The 25,253-nt window shown below is 45.5% G+C and overlaps 1 protein-coding gene across 1 annotated transcript in view; it reads right to left on the bottom strand.

Annotated features, from left to right (window-relative positions):
* The window catches only part of TMEFF2 (transmembrane protein with EGF like and two follistatin like domains 2), a 250,904-nt gene that overhangs the window by 40,399 nt on the left and 185,252 nt on the right, over positions 1-25,253 (bottom strand). The window contains 3 exon segments of the mRNA XM_033168959.1: positions 10,631-10,690; positions 16,043-16,150; positions 16,153-16,190. Of these exon segments, the coding sequence (XP_033024850.1) occupies positions 10,631-10,690; positions 16,043-16,150; positions 16,153-16,190 (206 nt within the window).

Here is a 25,253-nt window from a genome sequence, read left to right as displayed (position 1 = left end):
GTAGTACAATAGCTTTGCAAACAAGCATTTTGGTTTTGCTGCCGGAGCACAGAGGTAGCTTCAACTATTGCCCTGTTCAAATCCAGAAGTACGACACAAGCTAGCTCCATCCCCCTGCACACAGGCGTAGGAAGGGCGGGGCGATAGGGGCACCTCGGGCAACGCAATCCCGGTAGGGTTCCATCTCGGCTGCTCCCCACCCACGCTGCGCGCCCACCCCCAGAATGCATGCCACGACCCTGCAGGCGGCACACCCCACCCCAGAACGTGTGCCTCACCCCAGAATGCGCATCAGCCCCGCCCCCGCCTGCTTCCTGCCCCCGATGCTGTAGCATGAGCTCCGCCACTGCCCCTGCACCACCATCTGTGTTGCCCCCCATGAGTTGGAGGGTGACTATCTGAAGAAGGAAGCTGCCAGTACGAAGCTCCCTGCATGATGTTGAATTTCGAGTAGTCAGTGTTCTAAATCACCCGGGAGCCTTCCTGCGTGTTTCATTATTTATTAAATCTTTATACTTCCGTATACCCAGGTCTCAGGGCAGTTCACAACATAAAATCATATTATATAAAACGCAAAATACATAATAAGAACAAGAACAACCCAATAACTTGGCTCCCCAAAACATTTTAAAAGAGCACTGGATATCAATTTGCCAAAGGCCTGGTTAAATAGGAATGTTTCTGCCTGGTGCCTAAAGGTGTATAATTATGATGCAAGCCAAACCTCCTTGGGGAGCATTCCACAAATGGGGAGCCACTGCAGAAAAGGTCCGTTCGCATGTTGACACTCTCTGGACCTCTCGTGGAGGAGGTAAGGTAAAGGTAAAGGACCCCTGGGCTGTTAAGTCTAGTCGAATTCGACTATGGTGTGGCGTTCATCTCCGCTTGCAGGCCGAGGGAGCTGGCGTTTGTCCATAGACAGCTTTTCCGGGTCATGTGGCCAGCATGACTAAACCGCTTCTGGTGCAACGGGACACTGTGATGAGTGCCAGAGCGCATGGAAACGCCATTTACCTTACTGCTGCAGCGGTACCTATTTATCTACTCGTGCTGGTCGGTGTGCTTTCGAACTGCTAGGTTTGCAAGAGCTGGGACAAAGCTGACCTTTAAAGCGCTAAACAGTCTCAGTCCTGTATACCTGAAGGAGCGTCTCCACCCCCATCATTCAGCCCAGACACTGAGATCCACGCCGAGGGCCTTCTGGCGGTTCCCTCACTGCGAGAAGCAAAGCTACAGGGAACCAGGCAGAGGGCCTTCTTGGTAGTGGCGCCCACCCTGTGGAACTCCCTCCCTTCAGATGTCAAAGAGACAGACAACTACCAGACATTTAGGACATCAGAAGGCAGCCCTGTTTATGGAAGCTTTTAATGTGTGATAGTTTAATGTATTTGACTATTATTATTTTTTTGGAAGCGCCCAGAGTGGCTGGGGAAATCCAGCCAGATAAGCGGGGTACAAATAATAAATATTATTATTGTTGTTATTAATGAGAGCTCACCCCGTCACATGGATTGGAACTGCTGACCTTACGATTGGCAGGCCCAACAGGTTGGTGGTTTAGACCACAGCGCCAATTGCCACCCATGGAGGAGGCACATGAAGTGGCCTCAGAAGTTGATCTCAGGGTCTGGGTAGGTTCATATGGAAAGAGGCAGTCCTTGAGGCATCGCGGACCTGAGCTGTTTAAGGAACCTTGCTCCAGACCCACCAATTTACAGAAGGCAACAGAGACAAGTGGCAGAGGATGGAATTAGCGTGTGTTCTATTTCTGGATTTGAATTGGGAGATAGTTGCCTGGAGATTTTAGCCTGTTTTTTTCCACATCAAAGCCCTTGCCACAACTCCTTGCTGGAAAAATTATGGAACGGAATGTGAGAAATCCATTTGCACCTAACTGGGATATTTTCCCCCTCTTGTATTATTTCTGTTTGCCTACAGCCACCCCAAAATGCAGGAGGTTAAAAGAAAAAATAGCAGCAGGGGAAACAAAGTAAACATCATAAAACCCTGTGAGATTACATGGCGAGTGCAAGAAGTGAAAGTCACACCACACACACAATGAGGATGGTACCTTATTTAAGCTCATTTATCTTATTGAGCATGGCAGAGATTTCTGAGCATGCGTGGAGGGACTAACAGGGGATTAGCGAGCACTAAAAAGCTTCTAATTTGCTTTGGAACAGGGATTTCTGCATTTTGAATATGCAGAAACAAACATAAATGATGCATGATGTATTTATGAACTGGGGCATAATGTGTAGCACTGGTTCGTGCCAGCTCAGGATCTCTTGTGCAATAGCTTCAGCAGCACTGCAAATACAATTTCTGGGTTTATCCATAGCCGTTGCTAACATAACATAATGTTGCAGATGAGTGGCTACATGATATTATGGGGGAACAAGCAAAGCACAGTAGCCTAAGGGGAAGATACATTATAGTGTGTAGAGCGCGAGACTCTTAATCTGAGGGCCGTGGGTTCGAGCCCCATGTTTGGCAAAAGATTCCTGCACGGCAGGGGTTGGACTAGATGACCCTCGTGGTCGCTTCCAACTCTGCAATTCTATACGTACATATGGGTTTATCTATATATCTTTAAATATGAAGGCCTCTGCAATGAAGTCGGTCCCAAGTTCTTTCAATGAATCTCGTCATGTAAATCCTAAAACAGGACATCCATTCATTGCAAAAAATTAAAATTAAATAACCGTTATTTGGTTTTACAAATATATAATTATAATACTACAATACAAAATACATATCCATATTTAGAGATTTCTTTGAATCTTTGGACTTCCCACATTCCCCTCCATGGGTCCTATTGTCATCATTTCAACTGCATATTATTTCATAATCCATGTTTTATATTCTCCATTTGTCCATAATATTTGCTACATTACAAGTGTTATTGTAATCCTGCTCGTGTTTTCATCTGCTTACAGCGGTTGCTTAGATAAATTAGAATCCCTCCCCCCCTCCCATTCTTTGTTGAAATTTTGGTCTTCTTGGTTCCTGAGCTTTCCGGTCAGTTTTGCCATTTCGAAATGGCATTCACTGCAAAAATTAGCCCCCAGTTCCTGAAACCCTAAGAGGCAGGGGCACCATCTGGGCTGGGGTGGGCTGGGGTGCCGAGGGCCACAGCCCCCCAATATTTTGCAAGAAGGGGGCTCGCTCCCCCCCAATTATGTGGTGACCTCAAAGGATGTTCCAGGACAAAGATTCTTAGCCCTGCTGTGTCCTTTTGATGTGACAGGGCAAAGCATCTTGACCCTGGAGTGTCCCTTTGAAGATCACCAGAGAAGAGTCTGGATTTGATATCCCGCTTTATCACTACCCGAAGGAGTCTCAAAGCAGCTAACATTCTCCTTTCCCTTCCTCCCCCACAACAAACACTCTGTGAGGTGAGTGAGGCTGAGAGACTTCAGAGAAGTGTGACTAGCCCAAGGTCACCCAGCAGCTGCATGTGGAGGAGCGGAGACGCGAACCCGGTTCCTCGGATTACGAGTCCGCCGCTCTTAACCACTACACCACACATGAGCATTGCATCTTCCTCCTTAAGCTGGGGAGAAGCTTCCCAGGCTTAAGGAAGGAGGCACCAGGCCTCTGACAGCTGCCCAGAAGGCACAGTGGCGATCTCCTCTTGGGATGCACAGGGCAAAACGTATTTGCTTAAGCATTCCTTTCATAAGGTAAGGCAGCTGGCAGTTGATGGACTGGGGGGGGGTAGCCTGCCTCAACTGGGGGTGTGTGTCACATGTGTGACATCATGCATGCGCTACAGCCCCATGTAGTTTGGTGCAACTTGGTGCGCCTGCTAAGAGGTTTCACACTTTCCTTCCTTTCTGAAACATTTCTTCTTTTTCTCCAAGAAAGCTGGGAACTCTCTAATAGCTCGCTCCAGCCTTTTATTTTTAAGCTGCTCACGCCAATAATAGTACTACAAGCTGGAGCTTGCACTGCTCCTGCTGTTTATTTATTTCCTTCAGAGCAAATTATAAGACATAGTGCATTTTCAAGCTATGCGCTTGTGGAGAAACCAAACAGCTTTCATGTCAATGTTCATTCACCATATAGCTGAGATCTTTCATTAGTGAAAATGAGGCATAAGACAACTCATGTAAAACACGGCCTCAATTCATTAAAACGGAAATTAAAACATGGTGCCAGAAAGGAACCATCTCAGAAGTCGGCAAAATGTAAGCTGTTCCTTTGGAGCAGGTTGATCAGCCAGATCTCTTTTGATGATCTAAAGAGCTACTAAGAAGAGAGCCCTGCTGGATCGAGATCTGAGCACAACAGCCTTCTCCCGGCTGGCAATTCCCAGAAACTGGTCTTCTGTCTCCGACAGTGGAGGTACAACAAACCTTAGCTCTACGAATCTCTCTAATTCTCCTTTGAGACCACCCAAGTTGGTGGACATCACTTCATCTTGCTGGAAGTGAACTCTGCAAGTACTATCTTTTGCCTGCCCTTAATCTTCCAAAACTCAGCTTAATTGGGTGGCCAAAGTTTGTAGTATTCTACTCTAGGTATTTCCTAAGACTTCAGAATACCAAGTGAGTTAAAAAAGTGAGTTACCCCTTTGAAGGACAGAGTCAATCATAAGCTGTCCTTGGAAGTCTCACCAGTTTCCAATGTGGATTTCTATGTGGCAAAACTGTAGTTCAAGAAATAAAAGGCCAAAACCACCTTGGGCACGCAGAGTCAAAGGATTGTCAGGCATCGGGGATTGGGTCCCTCCCCCGGTGGCAGTAAATAAGATCAAACAAAAGGAGTGTTCTTACCAGTTAGTTTCTTTAATAATCACAGTGAGAGACAAAGGAATGCATATCTCTCTAGAATGGTCTGAGGCCACTTTGACGGTTTATGCACCTGCGTGGACCTGTGCCTTTTGGGGGGGGGACCTGTCCAACCCCTAGGTATGCACGACCATTTTGTGAGGACAAATCTCAGAACAGTGACCACACGCAGCATGTATAACTATGCACACTAGGACAATTGTCTGAAGTGGGCAATGGTGCTCATGATTCGTTTTCAGCAGAGGCGCCAACTGCAGGGGGCAGAAGGGCTTCGTCCCCCTCAATATTTGTGGGCAGGGACTGAGTCCCCCAATACTGAGGGGGCCACCATCCCCTACCACTGCCAGCTGAGCACTTGTGTACCCACCAGGTGGGGGCAGGAAGCATGGAAGGTGAAGATCACCCTCTGTGCCCCTGTCTCCCACCGCTGGTGCCCTGGGTGAGTGTGGGGCACGTCGCATGGTGCCAGGTCCCCTCGATGTGTGTGGGAAGTTGGTGCCCCTGCTTTTAGATTCCTGAATGAGCTGCATCCCTTGTGCTTTGGGATATACTGTATATTCTTGGATGTGTTATGTGAAATTCCCCACCACTAATATCATAAAGAAAGAGATTGTGCCAGATGTATCTTATATCCTGAAGCAAAGTTACAGGCCATTATCATTTTTCAATATCCTAAGAAAAAGGCTTGACACATAGTAATTTGAAGGGACACTGGCAGGTAGTTTAAGCTCAGAATTTGACCTACTTTTAAATGTTACAAATTACAATCTAGGACAGGCTCCCTTTTCAGATTTTTGTCGTTTATTACTAACATGACAAAGGAACCCCGCTGACAGCAAGAAGGCTTTGGATCAAGATTCTCATACATTTGTTCAATTGGGGAGGAAATTCCCACCCAGATGGAGCAGCCTAGGATACCTATGCGAGTCTTCATTTCCAACAAGTATTCAAACGGGACTCCTCTACTAACTCATGGCTTTCTAAATCATGGCTGGGGAACCTGAATTATACCTGAAGGAGTGTCTCCACCCCTATTGTTCACCTCAGACACTGAGGTCCAGCTCCGAGGGCCTTCTGGCGGTTCCCTCACTGCAAGAAGTGAATCTACAGGGAACCAGGCAGAGGGCCTTCTCAGTAGTGGCGCCTGCCCTCCTATCAATGCCAAGGAAATAAACAACTATTTGACTTTTAAAAGACATCTGAAGGCAGCCCTGTTTAGGGAAGTTTTTAATGTCTAATGCTATATTGTTTTTTTTTAAATATTATGTTGGAAGCTGCTCAGAGTTGCTGGGGAAACCCAGCCAGATGGGTGGGGTATAATAAATTTATATTATTATTATTATTATTATTATTATTATTATTATTATTACATCATCATCATCATTATTATCATCACCACCACCACCCATGGTGCTGTCAGGCTTCAGAGGATCGGCTCCCCCCCCAAGCAGTAGATAAGCAGAACAAAGGAAAAGGAGTCTTCTTACCAGTTAGAAACTTGAATGATCACAGCGAGAGAACAAAGAACCCATCTCCCAGGAATGGCGGTGCTCCCAATGAAGATTCCACCCCCTTACATCCCACATCACTCCTACATCTTGTAATCTGAGCTTGTACCCTCTGTGCTTTCTGCTCTGCCACTTTCTCAGCCCTTCTCGACCTTGGGGGAGAGTGGATGAATGCTTTCCAGAGACAGTGAATCTGTTAACAATCCCCCCCCCAGTGTTTCTTCTTCTAGCTGTTCCCCATCCAGTATTTCCCAGCTACTGCCTTCTGAACTATGCCCCTCTGCAAACCACTGTTCCAAATCTATACTGTCCTCCTGCTTCTCGGAAGATTCAGGAGCAGGGAGGGAGAGGCTCCCACCATTCCTCATCTGTGCAGCCTTCCTCAGCATGGCCCTGACAAGTTCTTTTGATACTGTCAGACTACAACTCCCATCATTCTTGGCCATTGGGCATGCTGCCTGGAGCTGATGGGCCCCAGATTCCCCATCCCAGATCTAGAGGGAGATAACCTCCATTTTCCTGAATGGTCAATCCTAGGGGAGCAGGTGGTATCTCTGAGGTCAGGTATGGACCAGGGATGTCCATTTGCTGATCTGCAATGGAAAGAGTTCAGTCCACAGTAACAAAACACCTTTATTTCCTTGGGAGCTTGCCTAATTTCTGACTATGGGGGTTACCCTTTTGGGACCTGAATCGTGGCTGAATGCCCCCCCCCAAAAAAAAAACACAAGGAGCTTGCTAAGACTGACACAATGCAATTTGAGATCATCCTCTGTCAAAAAGGATACTGATCAATGACATGGCTATATTTTCTTAGAGCAGAAAGCATTCCTATGTGACTCCCCCCCCTCCCGGTAAATGTAACTCAAAATCTGAAATAAGCTGGACAAATCTCCAAAGTTCCCAGCAAAAAAACACACCAAGGACCCTCTTTTATAGATCCCGAGCGAGTAATCGGAAGACATCATTTCAGGGATGTTATCAAAAGAAAATGTTATTTCCTTGTATAGTAATCAGCAATATGAGAGGCATTAAAATCCACTGAGCCAAAGTGCACAGGCATCATCCGTAAAATAATCTCTAAATACAATCAAAGCAGCATGGCAGATAAGACGAAAGCTACGAATGGGAAGGAGCCCGGGGTTTTGTAAATGCTTCTAAAACTGAGGTGTGAACTTCTCGTGAACCTTGGTTTTATTGTTACCTGATTAATAATTTGCAAAGCGTTTGGCTGGTTTTTAACACAGATTCTTTTGACTTAAGTTTCCCAGTGAAGGTTATTCCGTAAAAGCTGCACGGGAAGCTTGAGGCCCCTTTCTGGATTCAAAGATGCAGGTTCAGAAGAATGCAATCACCATGGATGAAAAGATGGCACACCATGAGGAGTGAGGTCTTCTGTCTGGGAAGTGGGACTTGCTCCTGAGTAGACATGGTTAGGATTGCAGCCTAAGAGCAGAATACGATAAGTGCTATGTATTTGAGAATGCAACGCCTTACGCATGCAGTCCTACCCTTCTTAGGATTATCTCTGCTAGCAGTACAGTAAGAACCGCCAAGAACACATTGGGTGCAAAGGATACAAAGCCCCATGGATCCCCTGAGGGGGTCTGATTCAAGGGGCAGGGGTGCTAACTTGCATAAATATTTGTTTTGTTTGTTGTTGTTGTTTAGTCGTTTAGTCGTGTCCGACTCTTTGTGACCCCATGAACCAAGCACCCCAGGCACTCCTCTCTTCCAATGCCTCCCGCAGTTTGGTCAGACTCATGTTGGTAGCTTCGAGAACACTGTCCAACCACCTTGTCCTCTGTCGTCCCCTTCTCCTTGTGCCCTCCATCTTTCCCAACATCAGGGTCTTTTCCAGGATGTCTTCTCTTCTCATGAGGTGGCCAAAGTATTGGAGCCTCAGCTTCAGGATCTGTCCTTCCAGTGAGCACTCAGGGCTGATTTCCTTTAGAATGGATAGGTTTGATCTTCTTGAAGTCCATGGGACTCTCAAGAGTCTCCTCCAGCACCATAATTCAAAAGCATCAATTCTTCGGCGATCAGCCTTCTTTATGGTCCAGCTCTCACTTCCATACATCACTACTGGAAAACCATAGCTTTAGCTATATGGACCTTTGTCGGCAAGGTGATGTCTCTGCTTTTGGGGGGTGTAGGTGAGCCATAGTTAATCACATGACACGGTGTGCACACACCATTTGAATGGTCATGCCCAACAACTTTGCAGGGGGCCAATATTTTATTTATTGGGGGGCGAAGACCCCTTGGCCCCTAGGAGTGGGCTCTTATGAAAGGGGGCCGATCTGAGGGTCTCCTAGAGCTGTTTCACAAAATAATGAGGGGATGGTATTATTCCCTGTGGCCAGCATGAGCTACCAGGTTTTGAAATGCAGCAATGGATTCCTCATTCTGTTCCCCAGTTCCCTGGTGCCCGGGATTTTGATTGCTCTGTAGCCATTAGTACTGATATTTCCACTCTTGAGCCCCACTTACTGGATCAGGGCAATTATTTCTGAACTCAGCGTCTTGACAAGTTGAAGCCATAATTATGCTTTTATAATATCCAGCACAAAGGTCCTTTTAAAACAGGAGACGGTTTTTTTTTTAAAATGCGCATTGTACACGCACAAACATAGCCTATTGTTATTCTCACCGCACATAACAGATAGATGACGAACACCTTGCTGTCTCACGGGCCAGCAAAATCTTAATAAGTGAACCTCGGCACATGCCAACAAATAAGACACACTCCATCTTTCCATTGTTTGGCATGCCAAGGGCAGAAGCCAAGTTTTTGGCTTCAACATCTCCTCTGAAGCTAACGGGGTCCTGCCTTCACAAAACTCCATTTCCCTGACACAAAGGAAACCACCAGCGGAAGCAATTATACATCCCTTGCCATGTTTTTAAATGATAACACTCCAAGTATTCCTATTCTCAGTGCTAAAGTCAAGCTGTGACAATTTGCACAAGCACTTAAGACTCCTTGCAAATTAGTTCTTCTGGTACAGCCGATCTGAAATGAAGACACAGCTCCCCGCCCGAACAGACAACAGCCGATAAGACCTTAAATAACATTTACATATTATATGTAATATTTCAAAAAAATGCTATATTAAGCTTGAACTGGGGCTATAATTTACTGGAGATTCTAGACAAATTAAAGCCATTTATCATTAACACACACACACACACCCCAAACCACACCACAATCTGTTCTAAAATATCTCATTAACTTTGCATCCACAGGCAAATGATGTAATGTGTATTTCTGCTCGGTCTGAAGACTCAAACAGCCAGAAAAGAGCTATAAGAAACTATTGGTTTCAACTTCATGACATGCTGATCTCCCCTTTCTTTTTTATTGAATGAACTTGAAGCACTATGGCTGCTGCCTTGATTAACACAAATGTATAGAGCAGGCGGCAAGAAAAATGGCAGTAGTGTTTGGGGGAGTTTCCTCGTTAAGATGAGGAGGTGTCAGATTTAAAAGCAGCGCTGTCAACTGATTAATGATTTTTTAATCTTTGATTATTCTGGCTTTTAACTGATTAATTGCGGCACTTAAATTGCATGGAATTCATTTAAGTATTGCAAACTCAGTAAGTGCACGTATTTTGGGGAATGTGACAGAAGGCAACTTTTAACCTGAAACCTGAGATAACTCACACTTCAAATGAACTAAAGCTATTATTCACCGAAGGAAAATCACATAATTTTTTAGCATATTTGCGAACGGAGAATATACTCCATCTCAGTGACATATCAGCCATCATGCATTGCCATCACCAAATAAACAAGTTCAAAGCTGGTCAGTATTGTGTAGGGTCCAGGTTTAAACGCCACTGAGATATTTCTGAGCTCTCTCAGCGATAGTTACTTGGTTAGGAAGAGCCAAAGAGGTCTGTGGACAGCATAAGGACACACAGAGAGAAATATGATTCAGATTGCATTCATTTGAAGGGGAATCTTTCTAAATTCCACTTTGTGAAACAATATGTGGACTGATATTCGCACTGCTCTGAATTTTGCAATGAAGTTCTCCAACTGAATAATGTATGCAAAATTGCATATGTGAGGAGAAATTGTGTACAAATGCATATATTAGTGACTAATTCCTTGACTGAAGCTTGAAATCCTCCTTAAGATAACCCTTCTTCACCAAGAATATTAGAGATAGAAATAGAGATAGAGAGATATAGATAGTGAACTAAAGAAATCACCTATGGTTTCAATTTCACAAATATAGCCAAAGGAAATGTGTCCCTCCACCAAATAAAATAAAACAAACTCTTTCTTCCTAGGTAGCATAGTGTTAACGCTTACCTGCATAATCCGTTCTTGCGTAATGTCCATCTTCTGACTTTGTAGTGGTGGTTGTGTTATCTGAAAGACAAAACACGTGTTCTGTTTTGCTATGTTCTGCTTGGGCATCTCCTGTTCTGGTAAAGTGTTGTCTTGTACTTTTGAATCGCGGCACCAGATCGTACCCAACGAAGTTGGCCTGTTTTGCAAGGACTTTTGCTTGGGCAACAGAATGCCTCCTTCCTCTCTTCCCTGAACCTGTACCCCCCCAAATAATCAGTTGGAGGTTCCCCCCACAAGCCCCTGGAGCAGATTAAGGGGATATGGGTTGCACACATGAACAGAAAGGCGATGGAGCGGAAGTTCCATGGTGGAAATAGAAGTCCTTGTATGAATGGGGTGACTGGATACAACCCAGAGCTCCCACAAGCTAGCTTTACTCTACCAGTGAATGTTAACATAGGAACAGTTAATATGCACTTCTTGTCTGCTTCCTGTGGGATGCAATCCATTGGTGCAGTCAAATGCAACATTCCTTGTTTCCCTAGAGTGGGCACAGGCAGGGGGACATCCAGTCAGTGTAACTTCCTGTTCCATTGGTCTGGAGCTTCCTCCCCTTGCATGTGACCTGGGAGATGGTGTGGCTGACTCCTTAAAAGAACCGAAGCAGGCAGCCATTTTCTCATTCTGTTTTGTCTTTCTATTGTCTTGCTGTTCTCTTTCTGCCATGCTGCTCTCCTGCAGCCATTTTGTTGTTTTAATCATAGAATCATAGAGTTGGAAGAGACCACAAGGGCCATCCAGTCCAACCCCCTGCCAAGCAGGAAACACCATCAAAGCATTCCTGACAGATGGCTGTCAAGCCTCTGCTTAAAGACCTCCAAAGAAGGAGACTCCACCACACTCCTTGGCAGCAAATTCCACTGCCGAACAGCTCTCACTGTCAGGAAGTTCTTCCTAATGTTTAGGTGGAATCTTCTTTCTTGTAGTTTGAATCCATTGCCCCGTGTCCGCTTCTCTGGAGCAGAAAAACAACCTTTCACCCTCCTCTATATGACATCCTTTTATATATTTGAACATGGCTATCATATCACCCCTTAACCTTCTCTTCTCCAGGCTAAACATACCCAGCTCCCTAAGCCGTTCCTCATAAGGCATTGTTTCCAGGCCTTTGACCATTTTGGTTGCCCTCTTCTGTAATTTTGCTGTCTGCTGGCTCTTGGTCAGCAGCACATCAGTTCAGTCTCCCTATGAGATGAACTCACTGTTTCTTTGTGTAACTACCAAGAAAAGCCTGCCTTTCAGGGATCATACCGTGAACTGAAATGTGAGTAAACCTTTTGCCACTTTACTCAGAAAGACTCTCGTGTCTTTATTCTTTTAAGAGGGATTAAAGGGGACACCAGGAAACAATCTTAAGTAAGAGATTCAAACGAATCTGCAAAGTAGCTCCCAGCTACATTGAGGGGAATCTGCTCTGCTACATCACTTCACTAGCGTGAGTGAAGGAAGGATAATACTTATCCAATATATCCTTTCCTACTATCCTTAACATTCCCACACTTCCTTGAAAAACCAGTTCAAATGCTTCAGCAAAGCTACTGGTATAGCCCTGACAAGAATGCCCCACCTCAGATAAGTTAGCCGAGAGGGTCATGCTTTTGAATGTGGCTCGAGATCGAACTCACCCTGAATGTGCAAAGCTGTCATGTACACGGGGATTTTTATCATGGGTGCTCATTCAGTGCACAATGCCACAGGCATGAGGTCTGTGCCTCATGCCTTGCTGAATGGTTGGGTTGGCTCAAAAACATATGTATTGCTGGTTTCTCAAAGAAAATACTCCTTTTCACTGTAAAGGAAGGGGCTTTTCCATTCACTTGAAGAGTAGTCTCCATGGTCACAGCTATCTGTCTGATTGTTTAACAAAAGGCAGAATAATGGGTAAGGTCAAATAACTCCTGAACAAATACATACTTTTTCAAAAGCAATACAATGACATAATTGTGAAATTATATATTTATGCTGTTATAGGTCTAGCTTTTTTATTTTTTATTTTTTTGAAGAATCGCTGGCATTTTCAACAATCGCCTCCATTAAAGAAGAATGGATCAAAAGAAGTACATAAAGGGGTAACAAAAAGGCAGCATTTTAATATGTAGGTGTAGAAGATATGGCTGGGTCTATGTGTCTGTAATGACCTTCAGCTTCAGTGGAAATGTTGGGGGGGTGGGTGTAGAAAATAGTTTTAGAAAATAGTTAAAACGCCTGTTTTGTGAGTCTTCCTGCTAGTGCCTGCATTTGCCCCCCCCCCCCAAGAAATGAACAGAATTTAACCTTTTAAAAATGGCAGAACAAAATCACCTCAGTTTTGATACAGTGGAAGAAATCACTGGGACAAAAAAAAACACTTAAAAAAATGAAACCCTTGCCCAAACCCCAAGTGGACGTTTTCTTAAATTAAGAGGGCATCTGGCAAGTTGTCACACTTCCAAGAATGGACCATCTGCCTCTGGGATTATGAATGAAACGAAACAGAAACCCAGCGGGCCTGTGGATTCCAGTATAGGCAGCACATACAGAAGATGACTGCGTGCCTAGTAAGTGCCAATGAGTTCAACGGGGCTTTCCCCCAAGTAAGCTCAACTGAAACCTGGAACGCCTCAGGTTGAAAAATGAGGGAGCTGCTCTTTCGCTTCCAGGAGAGGAGAGGTGTTCATTTTATGTGCCATGCATCTAAAACTGAGAAAATCCAAATCCTGTGCTCAGAGTAACCTACCATACTTTTCCGTCTATAAGATGCCCCCATGTATAAGACACCCCCTATTTTAAGGGGACTCAAATTTAAGAATATGGGGGGAGATGGTACAGAGTTACTGAACCTTTTTTGCAGAGGATTGCCCAGAGTTGTTCAGCTTGGGGTGGTGGTGGTGGATTACCCAGGTTAGTTGAGCTTTTTTTAAGAGGGGATTGCCGAAAACCGCTCACCTGACGCGTCTCCCATCTGTCTCATCTCCGGCAGAAGCTGCCAATTGCCCGCCCAAATGCCGGAGCGTCAGCCAATCAACACCACCCATTTACACAGCAACCAATAACATGCACATTAGCCGCTGACAGCCATGGCAGCAACCAATCAAATGTCCGCCCTATGCACTACCCATGTATAAGACGACGTCCACTTTTAAGCATGATTTTTAAAGAAAAAAGCATAGTCTTATACACGGAAAAGTACAGACTCTGTGCTCTGTGGTGGTGGTGGGGTGACTGAGGCACTGCCCCTCCAACCTCAGCCTGCCCCCACAGGCCTGCCTCCTTATTTACAACCACTTTTGGCTGAAATGACCAGGATGGTTGCAACAACAAAGTGACTTTGACTTGACTATTTACAACCAGCTCAATCTTGGCTGCCAGTTTCCTCCTCCTCCGTCTCTGTATTATCCTTGCGTAACTCTTCAGGGAGGAAGATGGGGGACAAAACTAGAGGGAGTGGGATCTACCTGTCCTTGGCTCCGGCTCCACCTACCATGGGCCTCCCTTTCTTCCACCTTGCCAGTACGAATGGGTGCATAAAGAAGTAGAGATCTCAATTTCGACCGCACAGTGGGAAACTGCTTTAACAATTTATGGACCATAAATTGAGGCTCGTACAGTAATAAATAGCATTTAGAATATACTGGACCCCATTATGGTTGTTTAAAAAAGGACTATCTAATGTACCTAACTGTTGGAAATGTAATAGCGATAATGCTTCTCTAAAGCATATGGTTTTTTTCCCATTGTCCTATATTGAAAGATTTTTGGCAGAAGGTAGCTGAAGCTATCAACAAAACTGTACGGAACAACTTTGCATTTATAGAGCAAATTATCCTCTTGAACTATAATACCCAGCACATGGAACCTTACAAAAGGACTATACGAGCGGACTCTCTGTGCCCTTTCCACAGAAAAAAGACTGATACTGATGACCTGGAAAAATAAAAATGCGGCTCCCTTCTACGATTGGATTGAAGACTTATACAAACCCACACATATGAGCAACTTGCATATAAACGCAGACTTGCCATGGACCAATTATTGATACTTGGAATCCATTCTTACAAACACTGTAATAGGTTAAATTGGGAAGTACAATAACACTTTGTAAAATACACAGTTTTGGGTTTTCCCCTTCCCCCCTTTATTTCCCCTTGTGTGGGTTCTGTTTCTCTTTTTCTTTCTCTCTCTTTTTATGTCTCACCATGTTTGGTGCACATATAATTATGTACTTTTTTGAATTTTCAATAAAGATGTTATTTTAAAACAAAACAAAACAAAACAAAACAACCCCAGTGGGATTCAAAAAGCAACCATCCTGATCCAATAAGCATCCTGTTGTGATGGCATAGTTTAGGGCACTACTGCTTTCAGCTTACGAACACAGCTTGTTGCTGGTGCAGGGATTTTGGGGCTGTACAGGCATGTAATGGCAAAAGCGTCAGGTTGGTTCTGTCAGGCTGTCCCACCCCAAGCATGTCTCACCTTGTAAGGGACAGTGCTAGATTGTTTGGAACCAGGAGAGCACAGATGCCCCACTTACACAGCAGCGTAGGAGCCAACTTCCAGGGGCTGCGTCCCTTTGTCCCCCACAATAATTTTTTTCAGGGTGTAGACCCCCCCCAATGTTATGGGCATCGCTATTTAAATGGCCTGTGTGGTCGATTATGCGGGGTGGTGCTTAACTGGGCCCCTGCTGCCTAATACCATATTTTCCATGTATAAGAATTTTTATATATATTAAAAAGGTTAAAAATTGGGGGGTTGTCTTACACATGGATAGGCCTAGTGCAGAGGGGGGGACAGGCGATTGGTGGCAGCTGCGCAGCAGATTGTCAGCAGAGATTGGGCGGGTGATTGGTGGCTGCGGCAAGGCCTGCTGGCGATTGGCTGCTGCTGCGGCAATTGGGCGGGTGATTGGCGGCTGCTGTTGGCGAGCGGCAGACGATGGGTGGCTTTGGCGAGGCGTGCGATTGGCAGCAGCAGTCAGGCGGGTGAGCGATTGTGGGCAACCCCCCCCAAAAGCTTAAGAATTCTGGGTAATATCTCTCCCCCCCATTTCCTTAATTTGGGGTCCCAAAAAGATAGGGGTCTTCATATAGTGGAAAAATATGGTAAATGTTATCACAACCACCAGATGAGATAAGATGTCAAAATCTAAAGCACTGAGAGATACAGAAGAGCAGAATTCAACCATGCAGAACTGTACAATGGATTGTGGCCCTGGTCAACAAGATACACCCCCATCTCTTCAATGGGATGTATAGGAAGAGCCTAATAATAAAGCAGTTTCTTGCTTCTATTCCCCCCGCCTTTTCTTTCTCTTTCACTCACACGAAAGAAAATAATAAAAAAAGAACAGGGACCACTCTTGGAAATGAATTTTGCTTGGAGCATTACCTTGACATCGACCCAAAGACATGACTTCAATTTTCTCCTGTTTCTGGCACGACGCTTCTTTGATCTGGCACGCATTATCATAAGATTTCCCATCGGAAGCGCAGAGAGATTGAAGTTGGTCTGAGAACAGTCAATGTTGCACACGCACCTGGAAGGATGGGGGAAAAAAGGCGAGCGTAAAACTCAAATAAAAAACAAACAAACAAGCTTTTAAGAATGGGTAATAGCCCCGTCCCTGTTTCTGTAAAGCAGAAATAGAATAAAACAGGGTTTGCAATGATAACTTGATAGGAGTTGTTGTTGTTGTTGTTGTTCAGTCGTTCAGTCGTGTCCGTCTCTTCGTGACCCCATGGACCAGAGCACGCCAGGCACGCCTATCCTTCACTGCCTCTCGCAGTTTGGCCAAACTCATGTTAGTAGCTTCGAGAACACTGTCCAACCATCTCATCCTCTGTTGTCCCCTTCTCCTTGTGCCCTCCATCTTTCCCAACATCAGGGTCTTTTCTAGGGAGTCTTCTCTTCTCATGAGGTGGCCAAAGTACTGGAGCCTCAACTTCAGGATCTGTCCTTCTAGTGAGCACTCAGGGCTGATTTCTTTAAGAATGGATAGGTTTGATCTTCTTGCAGTCCATGGGACTCTCAAGAGTCTCCTCCAGCACCATAATTCAAAAGCATCAATTCTTCGGCGATCAGCCTTCTTTATGGTCCAGCTCTCACTTCCGTACATCACTACTGGGAAAACCATCAAAGACAGTTTCCCAGGCTTGGGTCTCCAGCTAGAATTCCCACTATTCCTGACCACTTGTCCTGCTAGCTAGGGATGATGGAAGTTGGAGTCCAAAAATAGTTTGGGAAACTGTGGTCTAAGAGAACAAAAGGAGGACCCTGCTGCTTCATGCCAAAGGCCCAGGTAGGCCTGCATCCCATTCTCACAGTAGCCAACCCAGATACTTATGGGAGGTCTTCAAGCAGGACTGCAGCGCAACAGCAACCATAGGCTCAGATGTGTAAGAATTCCCAGTCAGTGCTGCCCAGAGAGAGGACCTCTTTGGTGGTAGTACCCATACCTGCCATCTGTCCCAGAAAGAAGGGGACACCCCCCCTTTTTATTGTGAAAGGACGGCGGCCAAAATGGCCGCTGCCATCTTTTGTGATTTCGAGCTGTATTCTCACCCCCAAAGTAGGCCTACTTTTTCAGGGCAGCAATCTTACGTGACACCCCAAAACACGTGGTTTTGGGTGCTGTACCTGAAAAATGCTTTTTTTGGGGGGGGGGGGCCTACAATCTTTGCTGATCAAAAGGTCAGCGGTTTGAATCCCCACGACGGGGTGAGTTCCCGTTGCTCGGTCCTTGCTCCTGCCAACCTAGCAGTTTGAAAGCACATCAAGTGCAAGTAGATAAATAGGTACCAGCTCGGCGGGAAGGTAAATGGTGTTTCCGTGCGCTGCTCTGGTTCCCAGAAGCTGTCTGTGGACAAACGCCGGATCCCTCAGCCTATAGAGCGAGATGAGTGCGCAACCCCAGAGTCGTCAGGGGTACCTTTACCTTTACCTTTACAATCTCACACAGGTCAGGGAAGATGGGAGTTGGAGTCCCATATTTGTGGCTACCACTGGACTACAAAAGCAGTTGCATTGCAGGTCCAGTGCCCCCCCATGCACTCCTTTTGCTGTGGAAGACTCTGCTATCCTTTGCTTTATATACGAATTAGGGCAGGCACCCTGGTGTCTCGTCCTGCCCCAAGAAGGAAGCAAAGAGAATAATGAGCAGAGAAATGACGAAGCATTGCAATCTTGCAATTTAAAAGATCATTGTGGGGCTTGGAATATGCACATGTTCATCAATGAAAATTAATGACCTAATAATTATACAACACAGGACCTATTTGCATGCTTAATTTGGCCACAGTGCCAGCTTTTGTAAAAGTTATGCATTTTTATTTCATCAGTTTCGTCACAACGGGAGGCACCGGCCAGATGTCCTCTTCCTTTGCATGGTTGAGCATGACTGACAATTGCACCGATTACTACAGGGCCCAGAGCTTTGCATATGCTCTGTTGAATGTGCAGATCTCCTCACTCCAACCTTTATAGAAATCATGCCTACACACCAGTGTTCCCATAACGCACCAGCAACCACTGGATGCAATCAGACCATTGCGGGAAAACTCAGGAGACAACAACGCTCTTGTCTTTTTTGTCCACTTCTCGTTGAGATGTTGTTCATTGAGAAAGCCTCTCTGAGACTTAGCACAGCTCTTGCTCCCTGTGCACACATGCGCACGGCTTTGTTACTCGAAATCTCTGCAAGGCTGCAAAAATTAAAAGCCGAGAAATGCTAAATCAGCAGCATTATTAACTTTGCCATGTTGCGTGCCCGCCATATAATTTATGGGGTTCATTACAAGGTATAAATGGTAACAAATTAAAGAACAGAAAGAGGCAGTAGCAATAATATCAATTTGCACATTCAAGAGTGAAATAATGGGAGAAGGGGGCTTGTAAATGTACAGATAAAGGACTAGATTTCAGGGAGGAAGCCTGACCATTGCAAGCCACATTTCCATGGGCTTTCAAGTGAAACTTCCATGCACAAGATTTCCAAGCAGCTTTGTAGCGTCTGCCATGCGCATGGGCCTTAAGATGTCAATTCTTAAACTCCTGCATCAGCTTCAGCTGCTGAAATCAATGGCACTCTACTTAATACAACCCATTTCAGGGCAACTCTGTACATCTACATGTTTGCTGCACGCAGCAAGTCATATTATGTTGGAGTTGCCATACGTCTGGAATTTCCTGGACATAGCCAGGAGATAGAACCTTTAGAAGACGTTTGAAGGCAGCCCTGTTTTAAATGAAGTTGTGTGGAAGTGAGAGCTGGACCATAAAGAAGGCCGATCGCTGAAGAATTGATGCTTTTGGATTATGGTACTGGAGGATACTCTTGTGAGCCCCATGGACTGCAAGAAGATCAACCTGTCCATTCTGAAGGAAATCAGCCCTGAGTGGAAGGACAAATCCTGAAACTGAGGCTCCAATACCTTGGCCACCTCATGAGAAGAAAAGACTCCCTGGAAAAGACCCTGATGTTGGGAAAGATGGAGGGCACAAGGAGAAGGGGACGACAGAGGATGAGATGGTTGGACAGTGTTCTCGAAGCTACCAACATGAGTCTGACCAAACTGCGGGAGGCAGTGGAAGACAGGAGTATAAGCCTCAGTGTGTGGAATAGAAGGGGTGCCATCCGGCAGCAAAATGTTTTGGGATGGCTCTGGTAACCTGAATCAAATGTATGGCCTTTAAGGACTGTAAGAACTTCTCTTCAGAGCTAGAAACTGAACAATGGCAACAAAGGGAATAATGATGCATTTTAAGGCAATGGCCTCCTTCTGTGGCTTGAACCTTCCTGTTCTGGAATGAAAGCATACGGGCTAACTTCACAGTCTGTTGGTTCTCCTCCTCGCCACTTCATAAATCATACCTTATTATTTATTGAGAGTGTTTTTTGCCTGTGTAAAAATAGGAAGAATGAGAGACGGACACATTATAAAGCATGAATGGCTGCAGAAGATTGCCCCTGCAAGGCATTGTTGATGAAGTGTGCTTAAAAAAAAAATGAATGAATATAATATATATATATATATATATATATATATATGTTTGGCAATAAAGAATGGGAGATTGCCCTATTTATATTTCACAGATAATTGCGTAGAGCGCAGAATAATCACCAGCCCTGCCTAAGATGATAAAATGGAGCTCTTCTTTACAATTTTGAATTGAACGGTCCTCTTGAACTAATGCTTGGTCCTTCCATTCAGCAATACAATAATCGAGGCTTAATCAGAAACGACTGGATGGTCTATGTATATGACAAGCAAGGCTGTTATCCTATAGCTCTGGTGAGGCAAAAACAAATTAGTGAGTGAAGTGGGTATTACAGGGACTTGTCCACCCATTGATTTTCCTTATCTCCCACGGATAACTTGTACACTCCTATGTCTTTCTAATCATGTGGAAGCATCACCAGAGCACCCAAAACACTTTGCGTCATCTCTCCAAAGCTTAAAGCAGCTTACAATAAGGCCAAGATATCTAAAAGCTTAGAAGTGGCATCAAAACAGGTCCCAAATTCAATCCACAGCACCTACAGCAGGGGTTGCGATCAACTCTGGTCCTCCAGATTTATAGGTATTACAATAAATAGAAACTATCCTGCACCTATTGGGTTTGTTCTGATGGTACCTGGCTTATATCAATAATGAATGTAACTCCAAATTTGGTCTCCCTCTCCTTCTCTCTGTATGTGAATGAGTAAGAGATTATGGGACACGGGTGGTGCTGTGGGTTAAACCACAGAGCCTAGGGCTTGCTGATCAGAAGGTCGGCGGTTCGAATCCCCACGATGGGCTGAGCTCCCGTTGTTCGGTCCCAGCTCTCTGCCCACCGAGCAGTTTGAAAGCACGTCAAAAGTGCAAGTAGATAAATAGGTACCGCTCCGGCGGGAAGGTAACGGCTTTCTGTGCACAGCTGCCAGAAGCGGCTTTGTCATGCTGGCCACATGACCTGGAAGCTGTACGCCAGCTCCCTCGGCCAGTAAAGCGAGATGAGCACTGCAACCCCAGAGTCGGACACGACTGGACCTAATGGTCAGGGACCTTTACCTTTACCTTTAAGAGAGATTTAAACACTACTAAGATGGAAAAAAAAATCATCAGGAAGCGAAAGTGGTGCCCCTCCAGATATTGTTTGACTCCAGTGGTGTTGGATTCCACTCTCAACATTGTGGCTGGGGATGATGGGAACAACATCTCAAAGGTACCACATTGTCCAGCTCTGCCACACATGTTGGTATAGAAAAGCCATAAGTGGGCAGTTCATTGGTCTCTTTGGTAAAAGATGGTCCACTCAGAAGTGCATCCCATTGAGTGTCATGGGAAATAAATAACAACAACAACAACAATTTATACCCCGCCCATCTGGCTGAGTTTCCCCAGCAGCCATATAAAACACAATACAGCACCAGACATTAAAACTTCCCTAAACAGGGCTGCCTTCAGATGTCTTTTTAAAGTAAGATAGTTGCTTATTGCCTTGACATCTGCTGGGAGGACGTTCCACAGGGCAGGAGCCGCTACCGAGAAGGCCCTCTGCCTGGTTCCCTGTAGCCTCACTTCACTCGCAGTGAGGGAAGTGCCAGAAGGCCCTCGGCGCTGGACCTCAGTGTCCAGGCTGAACGATGGGGGGTGGAGATGCTCCTTCAGGTATACTGTGCTCGGAAATGTACTGGGAGCCAATGCAGGTCTCTCAGGACCGGTGTGAAAATACAAGTGTATATACAGGATATATAAGTAAGTGTATATACTGTATATATAAGTAAGTGTATATACAGGATACAGGGGAAAAACCAACCACTTCAAAGGCTCCCTTTGAACGAGATCTAATCTAACTTTCTAAATTGTATATTTTGTTAACTTTGCCCTATGTCCCTGCTCCCCGCATTAAGTGGTCTGGTGTGTCTGATTTTTGCTGGGATGTTTTTACCTGTTCCCCCTGTTCAAATGTTTGCCTTCACTAAGAGCGAGAGGAGAAATGCCTTATTCCCCAGGGGGCAGCTGTACTTATGCATGGCATTTCAATCACATGTTGTTATTCAAGCAATTAGAAATCACACAGACCATGCAAGGAATTATCCGGGCACCGCACAGAGCAGTTTTATTATTACACAGCATGTAATGAAAATGATTTGGAGGACCCCAAAAATCCCGTAACGTAAAGAAGCCCTGAATAATTGGGAGGTATATTTATTATTATTATTATTATTATTATTATATTATTATTAATCACGATAGATGAAAATGCTGGTCACTGGATGTATGTCAAGCTATAATGCACTAACGCGGAGAATCTGCTACCCTGCCTTGCATACCAAGTGTGACACAACAGAGTGAGGCTGTGGTGAAGAGGCAAGGGTAGGAATAAGAACCAGGCAGCTGCCATTGGTCCTTTGCTTTTTGCAGGCAACAAACAAAAAAATAAATAAAATGAAAAGCTCCTTGGTGTTAAAGGACCTACATTTACCTGGTAGCCCCTTTGAATTCAGTGGCTCAGACTTCCAAGGCAGTGTGTGCTCGGGATTATAGATGCACTTCCATAAATGTCAATACCCATTTTTGCAAATCTACTAGCAGGACGCCTGCCTTGATGGCCGAAATATAAATGGAAACCTATTCTAGGAATATACGCTGGAAGGAACAGGTCAGGACTTGCATAACAACAAGCAGACCTTTCCCCCGATTAGCTACCCATTGCCCTGGGTACGTAGGGGCTCACACTTAATGACACCCCCCCTGGTTTAATCATCTCATTTTCCCTACATCTGTTGTCATTTTCTTTCATACCAGCTTGATGCTTGTCATGCTGCCCTGCACAGCCTCTCCAGGTATATATTTTTGTGTGTGTGTGTGTACATCTAGGGATGGGGGAGAATTTTGTTTCAACTTGCAATGGCAGTGAACTCTATCTGACGATCCTGCTGAGATAAGAATACAGTGTGTGGATTAGGTTGTCTGTCTACGAACCTTTCAGGAGCGTGGTTCCATCTTAATTTGTATGAGATGCTCTGAGGGCTTTCCTTCCTTCCTTCCTTCTTCCTTCCTTCCTTCCTTCCTTCTCCTTCCTTCCTTCCTTCTTCCTTCCTCCCTTCCCTCTCTCCCTCCCTCCCTCTTTCCTTCTTCCTTCCCTTTACAAACATTTCTAGCTGCTTGTTAGTTTGTTAAATGTCCTGAGAGTTGTTAGGAGACCCCTATTCCCCCAAGAGATCTACAGTTCCTTGGATTCCTTGGGAAGAGGAACTGATCATTAACCACTCTGGAAACTGTACTTATGTGAGAGGGAATAGGGTCCCAACAACTCTTAGCACCCTTAATAAACTACATTTCACAGAATTCTTTTTTGAGGAGGATGGAGACCATGGGCGTAGCCAGGAGTTATGTTGGGGGGGGGAGGACATTTGTTGGGGGGGGGCAGTACTGACCTATCTGTGATGCAATTGGTCAGTTAGTTAAGTGTTTTTATTTATTTACTTGCTGGGGGGCAGCTGCCCCCTTCCCCCCTGATTAAGCCCATGGTGGAGACGCTGTGGCTGTTTAAAGGAGTATCATAGTGCTTCAACCGTATGGTGTGAACGGGGCCTGATTCTGTACACAATACTTTCCTTCTGTCCGGTTGGTCCATGTAACCTGCTGGTATTCCTTCTCTCTTTTCTGCCTTCCACAATATGACCGCATAATTATTCCTTTTAATAGTGAACTCAGGAAGCTTAGAGCCGACCAAATTGGGTGGTGGTGGTTGACAAACAAGGAAGGAGGAACTGGCAGTATTGGTTGAATGCCCAGCGATGCAGAAATGAAGAACTTTAGTTTGTTTGTATTAAGGCGACAAGCCTTCTCTCACATTCCCCCTCCAAAAACAAAGCAGAACACACACTACAACAGCAACCACCACCCATGAAGTATGGTCTGCAATAAGAGGAAATGACTTGGTTGCTTGCACTTCTTACGGTATTAGCTTCCTGGAGTTTCAGTCACTGCTCTTCCACCTCAATGGTTGGGCACATGTTTTGAAAACAGATTCAAATCTTTGCCATCACCCCTTAGCATGAGTTCAGGTAAAAGGATGAGGGGAGGACACCTTTCTGAGCCCCAAGACCAGGGGTGTAGCTATCTGCTCTGGCACCCGGCAGCAGGGACAGGGCGATCCGCACATGGGGGCGCCGCATGGGGGTGTCACGGTGATCCACGCGTCGTGATGTTCCCCCAGGGGGGCACTGCGGTGAGCTGCCTACGGAATCTACCTAGTGGACGCAACCCGGCGTTTCGGGCAGCGCCGGCCCTGAGCCACCACATCACTCCCAGGCGAGACGGTGGCTCAGGTGTGCTGCAGGCGAAGCCCTGCGGTAAGTGCCGTCCCCCGCAGTGTGCCATTTTGTCACCGGCCCTTGAGCACGCACCCCACCCCTTCCTATGCCCCTGCCCTGGACAGCCTCTGCAAGTCTGCATAGAGAGATTCCATACCAGGCCTTCAAAAATGTTCACATTTGTTTGCAGACTTCTTAAAACTGGCTGAGCAAAGCCAGATACTATCACAGCTAGACCCAACCTGTTATCGTGTAGACAAGGAAGAGCCTGGCTTCTATTTCTTGCAAAAAGCATTTGGAGAATATTTCCCATGCATTTGGTGCTGATTTCCCCAGGCTTGGGCAGGCGTTTCAAGCATCTGTAGAATCAGGGTAAACAAAGCCCATCGAGGCAAGCCAACAGCAACAGATCCCTGTTTGTCACATCTTTCCTTATCTCTTGTAAAATTCCTTGCAATTCCTTTCTCACTTTGCACCCAACGCTAACCCTTTCTTCGGATCAATTATAATATAACCTTCATCTAGGTTCCGCCTCTCTCTGGAGACCTCAACGCGGCATTGGCTTGCATGCCACAGCACCTTAAGGGCAAAACAAATGCCTCATTTTTCTTTTGAAAATGGCTTCAATTTAAAAAGAGCTGGGGAAAGTGGCATAATCACCACACTACGAAGTAGATGCAGCAATACATTGTTGAGAAGCTAGAAAGAGTCAACAGCTCAAGCTGTGCATGCACAAACACACACCTCGTAAGTGATGTTGCTTTAGTGAAGCAATAAAGTTCTTTGCCTTCAAGTTGTGTGCCTGTTCCTGATTTACTGCCCAGTCGGCAAGGCTATTCTGGCAGCCTGACACTGGCCTAGGTGTGGCAGTGCCACTTACCTGGCATCTCTGCCAGTTATGGAGAGCAGAAGGGAGAAGAAGACAGTGCGGCGGCTAGGTGCCATATATGTGCAACAACACTCTGTGCCCACACCAAGCTCTCTGCTGCCTTGCCCCTCCACCTGATGAAAGTTGCAGTTCAACATCTGGTGGGTACCAAGCTGGGTGCCCCAGGGTTGTAATAATCTTTGGGCCTCCATCTTTCTCATGAGACAATGGACAGTGACCCAGGGGTGAAGTCAACCACCGCATTAGCAGCACCAAAGTGACCTCCCCGGGGCGCGTGCTTGGGCAGTGGTGTATGGAGGTCCTGTGTCCTTTCTTGGCCTCGCTGATGTGGTCCAAAGGAATACGTTTGGCACCAGCTTGGCTGCAGGAGTTGCTGGAAGGAGGCATGCAAGATGCCATGCAGC

This window comes from Lacerta agilis, chromosome 1, assembly GCF_009819535.1.
Source record: "Lacerta agilis isolate rLacAgi1 chromosome 1, rLacAgi1.pri, whole genome shotgun sequence".
In the NCBI taxonomy this organism is placed as follows: domain Eukaryota; kingdom Metazoa; phylum Chordata; class Lepidosauria; order Squamata; family Lacertidae; genus Lacerta; species Lacerta agilis.
This window is presented reverse-complemented; position numbering and strand designations above follow the sequence as displayed.